The sequence below is a fragment of the Nematolebias whitei genome, chromosome 3 (assembly GCF_014905685.2).
Source record: "Nematolebias whitei isolate Nwh7 chromosome 3, NemWhi1, whole genome shotgun sequence".
NCBI lineage: Eukaryota > Metazoa > Chordata > Actinopteri > Cyprinodontiformes > Rivulidae > Nematolebias > Nematolebias whitei.
The window spans coordinates 12,714,670-12,730,489 of NC_056500.1; the positions used below are offsets into that span (position 1 = coordinate 12,714,670).

The 15,820-nt window shown below is 40.0% G+C and overlaps 1 protein-coding gene across 1 annotated transcript; it reads right to left on the bottom strand.

Annotated features, from left to right (window-relative positions):
• Positions 1-5,679: 5,679 nt before the first annotated feature.
• On the bottom strand, positions 5,680-13,712 carry usp1 (ubiquitin specific peptidase 1). Its single transcript, XM_037674535.1, has 9 exons — positions 13,577-13,712; positions 12,877-13,106; positions 11,872-12,016; positions 10,999-11,100; positions 10,668-10,843; positions 9,841-10,520; positions 9,588-9,746; positions 7,149-7,350; positions 5,680-7,070 (listed from the first exon to the last, which is right to left on the bottom strand). The coding sequence occupies exons 2-9, from the start codon at positions 13,041-13,043 to the stop codon at positions 6,284-6,286; spliced, it is 2,418 nt and encodes an 805-aa protein (XP_037530463.1). The 5' UTR covers positions 13,044-13,106; positions 13,577-13,712; the 3' UTR covers positions 5,680-6,283.
• Positions 13,713-15,820: the final 2,108 nt, after the last annotated feature.

A 15,820-nucleotide genomic window follows, 5' to 3' on the forward strand; every position in this document is an offset into this window, starting at 1 on the left:
AAATGGATCTGAAAGATTAAAAGATACCTTGGCATTTAGAAGTTCTTTACTCTCCGTTTGTTACTGCGTGGCTGTTTGTCTTGCAGCTCCCTTAAAAACAAACGAATGACTCTTGATTCCAACAGAACATTCTTGCTGTGAGCGTTCAAACCAGTAAACATAAAGAATGTTCTGAGGTCAATATAAGTGCCAAAACTCCCCCTTTTTTTCAGCCAAACTTTTTACAAGTGTCCAACAAAAGTTATTTTACAAGTCAAGGTGTCTATTTAATCATGTACAATTTGTCCAAAAAAAAAAGAGACTATTCAATTTCATGTGTGCACTTTTTTATAGTGTAGCGATGCGTTTTACAACTTGAAACTTTATGTACTCTTAAGTGGAGGAAAAAATGAAAATGTGCAACAAATGGTACCAGTATTTATCATGATGCTTTATTATTATTATTATTATTATTATTTTATGTTGATGCAACAATATTTTAATGTTAGGTACTTTAAACAGCCTTGTATAATTTTATGTAGTTGTTTTACTTTAAATATTTTACTAAATAAATATTTAAATGTCCAGATGGGTGTTTTTCTTGTATGATTTCTTGCTAATTTATCAGAAAAACAAACTATGTACAACGCTTGTCAAACTCAAGGCCCGGGGGCCAAATGTGGCCCTCGTTGACATTTTCTCTGGCCCCCAAGATGATGTGTCAAACATAAAATGCTTTTATCACTTGAATTATTTTAGTAATCTTTGATTAGGAAGAGGGAAGCAGATGAAACAGATGAGACCAATCAAACTCTTGTTGAGGAACATGTGACCAAGAGAAGATGTTGAGTTTCTGACTTGAGTTCATGTAGTTTCTGAGAATGGCCCTTAGTTTGAGCCAAGTTTTAAATGTTGGCACCCTTTTGTAAGTGAGTTTGACAGGAAGGGAAAGTAAAAGCGTTATTTCTCAAATTATGAAGCATACAACTCAGATTACAGATGTAATCAAGTAAAGTGTACCTGAGCTGCTTTTATGGTTTAGTAAAGTTAAAGTTTTAGGTATTAGGTATACAGTAGTTGTTTATCGCGTGTGTTGGGTGAAAAACCATGAAGTAGAGATAGTAGTTCAAGTTAACTTTGTCACTATCTCATGTAGTACATGAACAAAATGATGTGCACAAGTAGTAGTAGTTTATTTTAGCATTTATCTATTAAGGCATTTTAAACCCTTCCCACACTCTTGCAGTGTTCCTAACAATTTTCTAAACTCTTAAACCTTTTAAAAAAATATTGGTTTCAAATGGGTACTCAACCAGAGAAGATGAAATGGAGATGGGACAATTAGCTGTTCAGTGATGACGATGAAGATGAGATTAAAGCAGGCGCTTTGGATTCGTCCTTCATAATAAAAGTGCAAGATGGCATCTTTTTTGCAGAACAGGCCCGTTTCTTCCACGTTAAAAACGTGTTCAGACCTGTAGACCCCCCTCGGTGATCAGATCTTTGAACGTCTTGTTAAACTCCGCCCCTGCTGTGTGAGCGGACGCAGCCTCTCCGTGCAGAGAAACACTTTTTAATCCAAATAGTTTTGGAAATTTGTCGAACCATCCCCTTGCTGGCACTAAACGCAGTGGTTCGGTGGTTGAAAGGTCCAGCCATGTCTGCTTCCTCCATGTTGCTTGCTACAAGATGATCATTCATTCAACCTCATAAAGTTTTCACCTTTGGTGTTGGTATCCAAAGCGATGATATGTTTTTTTCCGTGATCATTAATGCACATGACCAATGCAGCTTCCATCTTAATCGTGCCTAAAGGCGTCCAACAACATCTGCATAGGTACAGCCATCTTTAAGTTTGTCCAGAAGTTCCAGTTTCTCTTTAATCCTCAGCATCTTCCACTGGCGTTTTGGTTCGCTGCCAGAAACTTTTTGAACGCACAGAACGTTTAGGGGCCGTCCAGTTGAAAAGAGCGGAGGTAAACGGACGTCTTGTAAGTTTTACTTTTGAAAGTCTGCTTCAGCAGTCATGACTTCGCTTTGCAAAAAGTGTTTGGCAGAAAACGGCGCTCAAAGGCACTACAGTACTGCACAGCATTGATTTGAGGGAAATGTAGTCTGTCCGTGGCGATTACAGTACTGTACAGTGGAGGCTGAATGAAAGAAAACTACAAAATGGTGACGCCTGTCCGAAATACACTGCCTGGCCCAAAAAAAAAAAAGTTGCCACCTGGATTTAACTAAGCAAATAGGTACGAGTCTCCTATTGGATAATTACTGCATGGGTGATTATCTTTCAGCTGGCAACAAGTTATTTAACCCCAACTGGTGCAATGAGTTTCTTCTCATTTCTTAAACAACCATGTTGAAAGACGCGTCGCGTGGTCGTGGAAAAGATGTCAAATCTGTTTGAGAAGAGTCAAATCATTGGCATCAAGCAGAGAAAACATCTAAGGAGATTACAGAAACTACTGAAACTGGGTTAAGAACTGTCCAACGCATTATTAAAAACTGGAAGGATAGAGGGGACCCATCGTCTTCGAGGAAGAAATGTGGCCGGAAAAAATCCTGAATGATCGTGATCAGCGATCATTTAAACGTTTGGTGAAATCAAATGGAAGAAAACAACAGGAGCACTCAGGGTTATGTTTAATAGTGAAAGTAAGAACATTTCCACACACACAATGCGAAGGGAACTCAAGGGACTGGGACTGAACAGCTGTGTAGCCTTAAGACAACCACTAATTGGTGAGGCTAACTGGAAAAAAAGGCTTCAGTTTGCTAGGGACCATAAAGATTGGACTCTGGAGCAATGGAAGAAGGTCATGTGGTCTGATGAGTCCAGATTTACTCTGTTCCAGAGTGATGGGTGCATCAGAGTAAGAGGAGAGGCAGGTGAAGTGATGCACCCATCATGCCTAGTGCCTAGTCATCAATGCAAGATCTTGATGAAAAATTAATGCAACGCTGGATGGACATGTGACATTGAAGAAGCTTATTGAAACAATGCCACAGCGAATGCATGATGTAATCAAAGCTAAAGGTGGTCCAACCAAATATTAGTGACCTTTTTTTTTTTTGTGGCGACTTTATTTTTGACCAGGAAGTGCATCTTTGTCATCAACTTTTTCAGAACCACAAGTACGATACAGTGATATTACTGTAGTCCACAATCGTTAAAAAAAAGTCCAATATTCTGTACGTCCACAAACCGCAATAGAGCGAGTCCGCGGAAATCGAACCACCAAGTAGCGAGGGACTACTATATAGTAGAATTATCCACGTAAATATGTTTAAAAAGGTTAAATTACTGAGTTGATGTAGTCACAGAATACCAGATAAATCATGGTGCAAAACATTTAGTCCATAATAGTGACTTGAACACGTTTCTTAAACTTTGTCCTGACTTTAGCTCCTAATCTGTTGAACGCAAATATGAAACTTTGGACCAATGGAATCAAAAGCCTCTTGTTTAAAATATCAAGTTTGTCCTTTACAGAAGTGGGGTTCTCTCTTGAGCAGGGCAGATCTGTTAAAGTGGCACTAGTGGCCTAAATTCTACAAAAGTTTTCATTTAAAGTAAATCTGTTGCCAAACAATCTCTTTAAATGAATTCTTCCGTTCAGTCCCCTTGCGATAAGTGAAAAACGGCGAAATGGGAATCATACCGGTATACAGGTCCTTCTCAAAAAATTAGCATATTGTGATAAAGGTAATTATTTTCCATAATGTAATGATAAAAATGAAACTTTCATATATTTCAGATTCATTGCACACCAACTGAAATATTTCAGGTCTTTAATTGTTTTAATACTGATGATTATGGCATACAGCTCATGAAAACCCAAAATGCCTGTCCCAAAAAGTTAGCATATCATGAAAAGTTTCTCTAAACAAGCTATTAACCTAACCATCTGAATCAACGACGTAACTCTAAACACCTGCAAAAGATACCCGAGGCTTTTAAAAACTCCCAGCCTTGTTCATTACTCAAAACCGCAATCATGGGTAAGACTGCCGACCTGACTGCTGTCCAGAAGGCCATCATTGACACCCTCAAGCAAGAGGGTAAGACACAGAAAGAAATTGCTGAACGAATAGTCTGTTCCCAGAGTGCTGTATCAAGGCACCTCAGTGGGAAGTCTGTGGGAAGGGAAAAGTGTGGCAGAAAACGCTGCACAACGAGAAGAGGTGACCGGACCCTGAGGAGGATTGTGGAGAAGGGCCAATTCCAGACCTTGGGGGACCTACGGAAGCAGTGGACTGAGTCTGGAGTAGAAACATCCAGAGCCACCATGCACAGGCGTGTGCAGGAAATGGGCTACAGGTGCCGCATTCCCCAGGTCAAGCCACTCTTGACTCTTGAACAAGAGACTGCGTCAGAAGCATCTCGCCTGGGACTGCTGCTGAGTGGTCCAAAGTTATGTTCTCTGATTTCAGTAAATTTTGCATTTCCTTTGGAAATCAAGGTCCCAGAGTCTGGAGGAAGAGAGGAGACACAGAATTCACATTGCTTGAGGTCCAGTGTCAAGTTTCCACAGTCACTGGGGTGTCATGTCATCTCTGGTGTTGGTCCACTGTGTTTTATCAAGGGCAGGGTCAATGCAGCTAGCTATCAGGAGATTTTGGAGCACTTCATGCTTCCTTCTGCTGAAAAGCTTTATGGAGATGAAGATTTCATTTTTCAGCATGACCTGGCACCTGCTCACAGTGCCAAAACCACTGGTAAATGGTTTATTGACCATGGTATTACTGTGCTCAATTGGCCTGCCAACTCTCCTGACCTGAACCCCATAGAGAACCTGTGGGATATTGTGAAGAGAAAGTTGAGAGACGCAAGACCCAACACTCTGGATGAGCTTAAGGTCGCTATCGAAGCATCCTGGGCCTCCATAACACCTCAGCAGTGCCACAGGCTGATTGCCTCCATGCCAAGCCGCATTGAAGCAGTCATTCATACAAAAGGATTCCCAACCAAGTATTGAGTGCATAACTGAACATGATTATTTGAAGGTTGGTGTTTTTTGTATTATAAACACTTGTCTTTCATTGGTGGGATGAAATATGCTAATTTTTTGGGACAGGCATTTTGGGTTTTCATGAGCTGTATGCCATAATCATCAGTATTAAAACAATTAAAGACCTGAAATATTTCAGTTGGTGTGCAATGAATCTGAAATATATGAAAGTTTCATTTTTATCATTACATTATGGAAAATAATGACATTTATCACAATATGCTAATTTTTTGAGAAGGACCTGTATATATAAAAAGGTGTTTGAAACCCTTTGCGCTCTCTTGCAAAATTCTAAACAATGTTTCGAAACTCAGCGCTCTAAAAGTGCACAGAATGTCATGATCTCTGCTGTGTCACCATCTGCGCTCTTGGCCACGCCCACTTCTCCACTGCAGATCATGACATGCTGCAGGACAGCAGGTGCTACATACCAGTAATTTAAAAATAATTTCATCCATCAATCAGCCATTTGTGTCACGTCCAATCTTACTTTGAAAAACCGCAAAAGTTGAACTGCGAAGTAGCGAGGGACTGCTGTACTTTGAACGTGTTTCAATAAATCAGCTGTCAGAAACCCCCCTGCAGGACACCACTCATCAGTTTGGAAACTTGGGACTAACATCTAGTCAGACCAATTTCAGTGGATTTCACGTACGATTTAGGATGATTACTGGTACTAATAACGTTCCCTCAGGAAAATCACTTTAGAGAATTTTAACTTTAATGTTTTAAATAATTTAAAATCTAGGGCTGCACAACTGTTTCTTGTGGCTGCTGCCTTAAAAATAGGAAAATGGGATCATTGTAGAAAAAGACACAGAAGTTCAAGAAAAAAATATTGAGGGGAAAAACAACATTTCAAAATGTGCATCAAAAGGCTTTTAGTGAAACGATACAGAAAAAAATCTTAAGTCAGAAAAAATAAACATCAAATCTGACTTTACGAGACGAGTTACGTGCTTTTACCACTGTGTAAAATCAAACCACACAGTACCTGTGGCTGAAACAATGACAGAATATTTGACAGACGTATTAAAGCCAGTGTCAAAGGAACAATGGTACAGACCACAAGGCGTATTTATCCCTGACATGTTAAAAAAACAAATGTGACTTTGAACCCACATGGTAAAGTTTCTGGCTTTGGTCCCACAGAGGCAGGCTGTTGCAGGTACAAACTGCTGAACTGAAAGTAACCTTACTTTAAGACGGCCACAAATGTTTTGGCACTAAGCATCGCAGATGTAAATGTCTGTCAACTAGGGGAGGAGCTCCCTAAAGACCTGCTCGTTTTACTGTCCACACTCTGGCATCTTTCTGTAGAAGAGCAGATACGGTGTCGACGAGGAGCACGTCTTGGGTGAACAGGTTTGCAGGAAGTCCTCCTCCTCAAATAAACGCACCTCAGAGTCATCGAAAAGCAGCCATTTACCCTCATATTGGAGGAGATGATTCAAAGGCTGCTGATCTGCTGCCTCCAGTCCTCCTGAGGACCCCACTGAAGGCTCCTCTGCAGCCTTCGGCTCCGTCTTAAGTCCACCATCAGTGTTTAGCCCGGAGCGGTTTATGGTCTTTCTTCGCTTTGATCCCTCCGATGCTCTACGACCGGCTGCTTTTTCTGCTTGTTTGCTGCCGTTTGCCAGCTCGACACTGGACAAACTCTTCTGTCCTCCCAGGAGCCCAACACCACCCTCCGATAGCTTTTTGTTCCCCGACTTTGTGTTAGCCAAACTTGCACGCCTCTGTCCCCTTGCCTTCAGACTAAAAGACACTTCTCCGTCGTTGTAGTCTGGATTTCCGTCCTTCGGTGCTTGCTCTTTACTTTCTTTCTCGCACGTCTCCACTTGAGCTTCTTTTTTGTCCTCCGGCCAGAGCTTCACCTCTTTCAGACCAGACATGCGGATGTAGGTGGTGTAGTGGCCACTGCTTATGGTGACGCCGCTGTGCATGACCACAGCAAACAGCTGATACTGCTGCCCGTGAGCAGATGAAGGTTCTGTGCACCACTCCTCCAAAGACAAGGTCAGTGGTGTTTGTAAGGGGGTGTTCACTTTACAGAGGCCTGCGTACGGGTCCAACCTGAGGAAAACAAGGACATCAATCCCTCAAGTTCATCACTGTTTTATTATTGTATTTAGGGGGTTGTTATAAACTCACTCCAAGCTGCTGGCAGAGAAGCGCTTCAGGTGGATAGTGATGACTTGAGGAGTTTTGTCAAACAGCAGACTTCTTTCAGCCTCTGTGTAATGATGGCAGGTCTCACAAAAGTATTTGTCCTCCCCAACGATGCGCTCCACCGAGGCAAACTGAGCGATGGCCCATTTCAGAGTCTTCAACTCCGGTTTAGGATCTGGAGAGACTGAGAAAAAGAGAAATACCAGCTAATGTCATTTGTTCAAACTATCAAACACGATTGGTAGCATTAATAAAATGTACAAAAAATAAATCTTTACAGCCATGGACTCGGCTGTCACTGATTCACGGCAATCTGTGAACACATTATAAACCTACAACAAATACCGTATTTTTCATACTCAGAGACATTTGTCATACACACCACATGTGGTACATGAGGTGGGACAAAACTATAAGTCATGTTTTTTTTACATAATTTGCATGCCCTGCGACTTACAGGCCGAAGAGACGTATTTATGATTTTTTCCCCCATATTTATAAACCAATTTTTGGCTGAGATATGACGTTTTCATTCATTCTAACTGGAAAACTTTTTTTTTTTAACAGTACCATTTTCAGCCACTAGATGGCAGCAAAGTAGTAGTAGTAGCAGTAAGGCATGCCATGTATAATGTAATAGGTAAACGTGGCAATAATGACAAATTCAAATAAAAGTTCAAGACAAAAACAACTGGACTTTATTTATTATACTTTATTGTTTTTGTATTGAACTTTTTTTTTAATTTACCGTGTCCTGGATGACTGAGAATCTTCACCAGTTATTAGTGACTCAGTTGTCTTGCCATATTCTTCCACCTGCCTTCTGCTCGCTGCAACCGTCAAACCAGCTGCACCGCCCCGGTGAAATGCAGCTAATTTGACCATTAAAGTGCATTTATCAAGTAAAAGTTCAACTGAGACACACCTTTGCTACAATTTCGAGCAAACAAATGAAATACATCTGATTTGACCGTTAGTCCTTTAATTAAGCAAACGCTGGGCTGAAAAACACCTTTACTATAAAGTAGAGCAAACAAATAATTGTTTTTAGGTGTTTATCTTGTTAAATTTGCACATTTGACTCGTAGGGCTGGGCGATATATTGATATTTTAAAATGTCAATATAATTTAATTCACAATTTAAAATTAGACTATTTCGATATAAAATGATTTAGACTTATACTTTACCTACAGTTAGTAAATCTGCCTGTTTTTTCCTCCCAGTCACCTTAATAATGCCACCCCCCTTTCTTTTCCCTCACTGAGAACAAACCTGTCCCCCCCCCCCTCTGCTTGCAGCACCTGAAGACTATTTGAATTAAAAAGCTGAGCTTAGATATGCAGTTTAGGTATGAACTGCCAATCTACATATGTGTGTGCATCTTATCTCACTCAGCCTTATAACCTGAACCCCTCACTCTCTGCTCTTTGAATTGAGAAAGCTCCTCGGATGAGGAGCGAAACGTCTTCTGTTACAAATAAAGTCCAGTTGTTTTTGTATCGAACGTTTTTTGAATAGACATGCAGATATCTTTGTTGACTCACAGTGGGAGAGAAGTGATAGGTGTTCAAAAGTTTAGGGTGAAAGAAAAAAAACAAACTCCAACAGAGCTCTGCACTTTCAGAGTCAGAATCAGATCTTTGTTAATAAAGTTTATTAAAGGTTGAATGAATATAGTTGATTAGAATCAGACTTCAGAAATCGGGGTGCTGTAAAACGGTGAAATACTAAAAAGAACGCATTTGCTTTGATTTTTCTATGGACATTATCAAATGTCTTGAAACTTGTATTTGTAAATAAATACCTAAAAAAAAACCTAACTAATATATGTGTAAATGGTTTATTTTTTAGATGTTTATTTTGTACAGTTACAGCTGTTGTTAATAAATGTGCCTGTGTGACAACTGGGACAAAGCCTCGACTAAAATATATTTTTGTTACTACGTTATCGAAAGCAAAAAAATATTGATATATATATTGTATATCGCGAGTTATCTTAAAAATATTGAGATATTCATTTAGGTCTATATCGTCCAGCCCTAGCGACTCGTCGCGTGCACGCGTTTACTTCCGCGTATCAGCTTTTGGAATGCAGCCGATTTGACCGTCAAAGTGCATTTATTATTCTAAAAGTAGACTGAGGCACGCCTTTATTATAATTTCGAGCAAATAAATAATTGTTTTTAAGTGTTAATTTTGTTAAATTCTTATTAAAGTCCTCCCGTGCACGCTCCCGCAGCCCAGTGATTTTTGGCGTAACACCGGCCCACATTTCCTGGTCGTCAGCGGTGACGCATAATGGATGCGACGTATACGGTGAAGCGACGTTATTTATGGATTTTTCCACTTTATGAGACAAATATGAACTGATGCGACTTATAGGGCGGTGCGACGCATACGGCAGAAAATATGATCCTCACCCTCAGAGAGGTCATCTGGGCTGCTGGGCTGGTCATCGAGCACGGGGACACTGATGTCCTGGAAGTCCTCTCTCCGCTCTGTGAAGCCCTCACACTCCAGACAGCGAGTCCTAAGAACCAATCGGCCCTGGAACAACTTCTCCATCAAACCCAAGACGTCTGAACCAAAGAGAAAAACACAATTTCCATTCTAACATTTATAATTCAGGGCAAAAGGCTAATCTTTGGTAACCCCACATCTGAAATAGCATACCTTGATGTTTCTCAGTGGAGTTTTGAGTGGACATCTCCTGACCAGTCGTATCATCTGGTTTATCCTTCACTTCATTTTCCAGCTCCGCTTTGTTCTCATTCTTCGCAGTTGTGGAGCTGATCTTCCCAACGCTGCAGAACTTGGAGAAAATACTCGGCTGTTTCCCCGATGACCTCAGCCAGCCAAGCTTAGCCCTCTTCTTTATTTTCCCATCAGTCTCTTTAGACACTTTCTCAGTTTTCTCTTCCTTTCCATTCCCTTCCTCCTTATTCAGTTTCTTCTCCTCCTCCTTGTCTTTATGCTCAGCTGTGACATCACTGGAGGACTTTCTCTTGGAGCGAGTGAAGGGTACGTTTCTGCAGACATTTTCCTCTGCAGAGTCAGATTTTTTACACTTGACAGACTTTGGCTTCTTCTTGGCATTTCCCACCTCCGTGTCACTCTTCCTCTTGACACTGACTTGGCCGTCCTCGTCTGTGGAAGGTTTGGATTCAGCCTCGGAGCAACAGGGAACTGTACTGATGTCCTCCGTTTTAACTTCTCCAACGTCATCATCCTTCTTTTCCAAGTCCTGCACCTTCCTGATGGTGTCACAGGCTTCTTGGATATATCCCAGGATGCACTGGAGCACCTCCTGAGCGTCGTGCTGGAGATGGCCTTCGTACATAGGGTTCAGCTGTCTGCAACACAAAAACAAAGCAACCACCATAAGGTTCAACTACTACAGCTATAATCATACTCTGTCTAAGCTTGCGTCTCAAATACTGTGCACAAAATCATTTATTTTCTTCAAAATCGTTGCTAAATAAAAATCAACCCAACTTTACCTGAGCATGTTTAGTATTTTGCAAGGCGGCGTGGCCAGCTCTCCTTCACTGAAGCTCTCAGGATTCAGCAGGTAGTTGGATTGCAGCTGCTCGACTGAACTTATCACACTGTTGAAACTCCCGAGGAGCTCGATGTGAGCCGGCAGAACGTCACCGTCAGACTGCTGACACTGTGGCTGAAGAAATAAAACAACGTAAATAGAATGGTCTTAATTATAGCTTCATATCTAATCAACGGGTTGAATTTGGGCAGGCCTAAAAAAATGCAATTTACATTTAAATCTCAAGGAGTGATGTATTATTTTTAAAGACAAATTAAAAATGAACCAACCTCTTCACTTTGATCAGTTTCCTTCTTCAGTTTGTCTTCTCTTTTGGACAAGAGGAACATGTTCTTTATGCCGTCTCTGAATCCTGGGCAGTAATACAGAACCTGCAAGAAAAATTAACACAAGACCTAAAGAAATCTATCCACAATAGATGGCAGCTGCCTGGAGCACTCGCATCTTTGGGGATGGACAGAAGTGCTTTGCCGTCATGTCTGTAGGACAGAAATGAGGCCAAGTGGAAGGTGGAAAATGATAGGTCTCCAAGACAAGTCACAAAACAGATTAGATGTGTAAAATCCATTAAAGTCAGCACAGTAAACTGAACGTGGTCGCACCTGTGACTTCTCATGTGGTTTAAAACCACACACGGAGATGCATGTAGGCCACAAAACATAACAGCATAAAAAGGGTGAGAGCACTACAATGTTGATGCTTTTGATTAGGCTCTTACACGGTTTTGTCACAATTTTAAACATCACAATGTGTCAAAATGTCAAATTACTCACAATAAACAACAAAATATCGAATGTACTCAGAAGTAAAGTACATTTTAGCCATGAAAACTAACTGCGATGTGTAGCGCCAAGTCTGAATCGTTTTCAAACATACAATGTGAATCGTAGCTAACAGCTTATGCAGGTGTCGGGGCTGTCGTTGAATTGTGAATAAAAAAAATAAATAAATAAAAAAAGAGTTCAGTACTACATTTTAAAATGTGTGCTGTTTGAAAGCTGCTAAAGAACCAAATCCTAAGTATTTGTAAAAACAAACTTCAGAAGTTACCAGTAAATGTTATACATTTACTGGTGGTGTCAGGTTTACTGACCCAAAGAAAAGCTGCAATAAATGTTTTAGTACTTCACTTAATTACGTACCTGTAAGATGCTGTTTAGGTAGCAGGTGTTACCCAAGTTGTTGAAGCCCACAAAAGGCACCAAATGATCTTTCTTTTCGCATGAGACAGGAAGACCAGGCGAGGCCGGGCAAGGCAGGGGACCAAAAACCACCTGCTCACAGCTGCTACAGGGTGGAAAAGATACCAAAACGGGAAAACTTATCAGCTGGAGATTGTTTTTATTTTTAACTATTACCTATTTTCTAATACTATAATGTGCTGAACATGGAACATTGATACCTACACAAACTGGCAAATTATTTGCACTACCCTGAAATTGTTAAAACAATACAATAAAAATAGTATAAATCTGTAACTCGTCAATACCTATCGAGATTAATTAAGAACTGGGAAAAAAAAAAAAAAAAAGTCTGGTCTAAAGTTTAAAAAGGACCACAAGTTTCACAATAAGATAAAATGCATAAATAATTCTCAATAACAAATGTCCATAAATATTCTCATATTTAATGTTTCAACTGCCTTTTATTGACAGCACATGCAAAGTTTTATGACTGTCTATTGTTGTCGTTGTTATTCATCACTCTTTGTTAAGAAATCAGGTCTCTCTTGTAAATGAATCCCCGAGGCTCAATGGGATTAACCTGTACAAATACATTGTATTTTATGTTTTATTGATGTATGTTTCTTTTACTTATATTTTATTTTTAATGCATTGATACTGTTTTTAAGACTGTTGCTATATGTGTATATAGCCCAGGACATCCTTGTAAAAGAGATTGATGATCTCAATGGATTTCTTCCTGGTAAAATAAAGGTTTAATAAAATAAAGGTTGAATGGAAAAAAAAAAAAAAAAAGTTTTCTTTAAGGGTTCTTATGCCAAATACAGAAACTATCTTAGCTTCACAATTGTTATTGTGTGTGCTTGGAATATGACAATGAATGTGGGACGCCATTTCTAAACAAAATACTACCAGAGAATACATTATTTACTAAACAAACCATCTGTGCATCACAGAACCCACCTCGACTCTGGCTCGTGTGGTTCAGTTTTGGGCTCTTCTGCCTGAGGTTCAGAGAAATCCAGAGCTCGTTTGGTCTCTTTCTTCTGGAAAAACTTCAGAGAGAGTCTATTTTTCTTCATGGGACTCCCCTGCGCAGCACCAACACTCTCACCTTGCAGAACTGACATCTTTCCTCAGGGAGGTGGATTTGTTGTCGTTTATCTGCTACTGAAGCGCAACAGCGCACCCCACTGGCGAAAAGGAGAAGTGCAACACATTTAGCGGGCGCCATCAGAGTTCAACATGACCGAATGTAACTGCGCACTTAAGTTTACGAGGGAGTTTTGTCATAATACGAACAAACAAACCCGAATAATTCGATACAGACGGTTCTGATTTAGCGATTCAAACGCAGGTAAAGATTGCTCAAAGCGTTATATATGATATAGCTGACTATTGACGCCCATTGAGCAACCCCCCCCTCTCAATTACTATAAAGCCGTTACATATTTAAATTAAAGGAATACTGACAACAAAAGGCACAATCAACTTTTTCTGGCATTCTTTTTTTAGAAAACGGGAACAAAACTAGGTCGACACGAACGACGGAGCAGTGAAGAAGTGGGAGGAGTAAACAAGCAGCACGCTGCTTCGAGCGTTTAGTTCACGCAAACGATCTGTTTAAATTCATACAGCAAGCACATCGCTTAAAAAACCTTACCAAAACGACTCATTTCGGTTTCAGGTTTGACAAATTTCTCCAAATACGCAGTCATTCGAACCATTTACTCGACTGTTTGAATATTCCGACGATGGTGGGGAAGTTGGCGCTTTTTCCTGCTGGAAGACCCGATGGCTGTCACTCTGCCAAAGGAACATCCGCTTCGATTGAAAAAATCCAACTAAAAGACGGCCACACCTGAAAATAACAGTGCATCTTTCATGCGCAAAAAAATTAAAAAAAGGTGCATGAACATCTTGAAAATTATTTGACGAGAAGCATTAACGTGCTACAGAGCAGGCATAGATTAGGACACCTAAATATTTAAGCCCTTCAGACGCCATGGCCTACTTGTAGTTTTATGCCATGGTCTACTTGTAGTTTTATGGAAGGACCGGAGGTTAAACAGGAAACGAAAATGCCGCCTTCAAACTAAAAGCGGGCACGTTAAAAAGTTCTTTCAACTAACAACATCAGGCAGTTATGGTCAGAAAATGAAAGTTTAACATTAATTTTATATAGTACTTATGAAGATAGACGTATTTTATTTACAAATGTCTTGTATTTGAATGTATTTATTGGCGTACATACAATTTAAATAAAACAACATTATTTTTTCTATGTTTTTCTTTTCAAAATATCCCTATTTATCCCCATGTTTATTTGATATCATACTTTAAAAATTTTAGGTAGATTTGACACAATAATTTACCGATTGAATGCATAAATACATAAAAACAAGTAAATTAAATCATAGAACACGCATACTAATAGAGTGCTTCAGCTTTTATTTTGAAAACAAAAATAGCCGGAAAAAGTAAATTTCCCTTATAAACCAGAAATAAAATAACCTTAAGATAAATTGATTTGCGTTTATATTAATTGAAAAAAAAAAAAAAACAGCTGTTTGATACATAAAGGTTAAACTTTCATAGTGTAAACAAATGATCGCCACGGGAAACAGCGAGGAACCGGTAGCATTACCTTTTATCACCGGCAGGGGGCGGCATTATCTGAGGAAAAAAAAAAAAAGGCTCGTACTGACCAGCAGCAACATCTCCATCTGCACTGGATCATCTGCTCTTCTGACAGTCAGCAGACTTCCTCTTCATGATTTTAACGGGTAAGACTCGTTCGTACGTTACGTTCTCCCTATTTTTTGCATTATTGCTCAGATTTGCACGTGCATAATTAAATCGCCTTCCCTGCATTCAGTTTGCACCTAGTATCAGTTGCAATATGTTGACGTTAAAAGGGCTGCGTAGTGTTGTTGCTGACGTGCGTTTGTACGATGAGTGGAGTATCGATGCACCTGAATTGTGCATTAAAAAAACGGAAAAGGTGCATCGTTGCATCCTTAGATATCTTCTGTTTGGGCCGTGTGATGGTGTTTGATGCCTTAATGTTGCTGCTGCTGCTGCAGGGTGGCTGCTTGGTCAGCAGCAAAGATGCAGCGATGAAGAGCTACTCAGGTTCTCTGGAATCAGGTGTAGCTGCAAGGATGCTGAGAACTGGATTGTAACACTTTTGGTTACAAGACTTCCTGTGGGGCAGACTGTAATTATCTACACCTCCCTCTGTCTAATGCTTCAGAACAGGCTATCTCCCCATCTACAGCTTTACTTGTAAATTACTATAGTATCAATACCCTTTAATTAAAATAAACTGAGTCCAGTTCATCCAAAAAAAATGCATTTATGGTGCTTGATATTTTGTTTATTAGACATAATTTGTTGTGCTCAGCTGATGGGGTTGTCACACTCTCTTCCATCTAAATCCTAACCAACCTGGCGATGCAAAATAAAGAAGTGTCACTGTGCTCCCTTTCCCTCGTCACCTCCTAATATCAACATTTTACCTCCCAAGTGATTCTCTCATCCCTATCTTGAGCTACAGCGTCTACAGTAAAAGCCGTGTTTCCATCTGGCTGTGTCATTAAACAGTAGATCACTTGCAGATTAGAATTATCCAATGTTGGCAGATTCTCCTTAAATCTTCTGCTAACACTTATAGATTCAAGAAGAAATTTGGTTACATAACATCTGCTGGACCATTTTAGAGATATTTCCACCTATTAGTAGAGCCAGGTGTAAAGTGCCTGGTTTGTGATGGCAACGAGAACCTTTTTCCATGCATTGAGCAGAAGAGTTGTCATTTCTTAAAGCTGGTTTGTTCCATGAGACATGAACCTCTCATGGCTGGAGAAGTGGAGGGGGGTAGTGTGGAAGCTCAAAGCCAAAATTA

What these genes read in the sequence shown, in the direction of transcription:
- usp1 (XM_037674535.1), bottom strand. Translation starts at nt 13,043, where the DNA reads ATGTCAGTTCTGCAAGGTGAGAGTGTTGGTGCTGCGCAGGGGAGTCCC. An exon ending in AAACTGATCAAAGTGAAGAG is followed by an intron (nt 10,844 to 10,998) that starts GTTGGTTCATTT and finishes TTATTTCTTCAG; the next exon opens with CCACAGTGTCAGCAGTCTGA. An exon ending in AAAATACTAAACATGCTCAG is followed by an intron (nt 10,521 to 10,667) that starts GTAAAGTTGGGT and finishes TTTGTGTTGCAG; the next exon opens with ACAGCTGAACCCTATGTACG.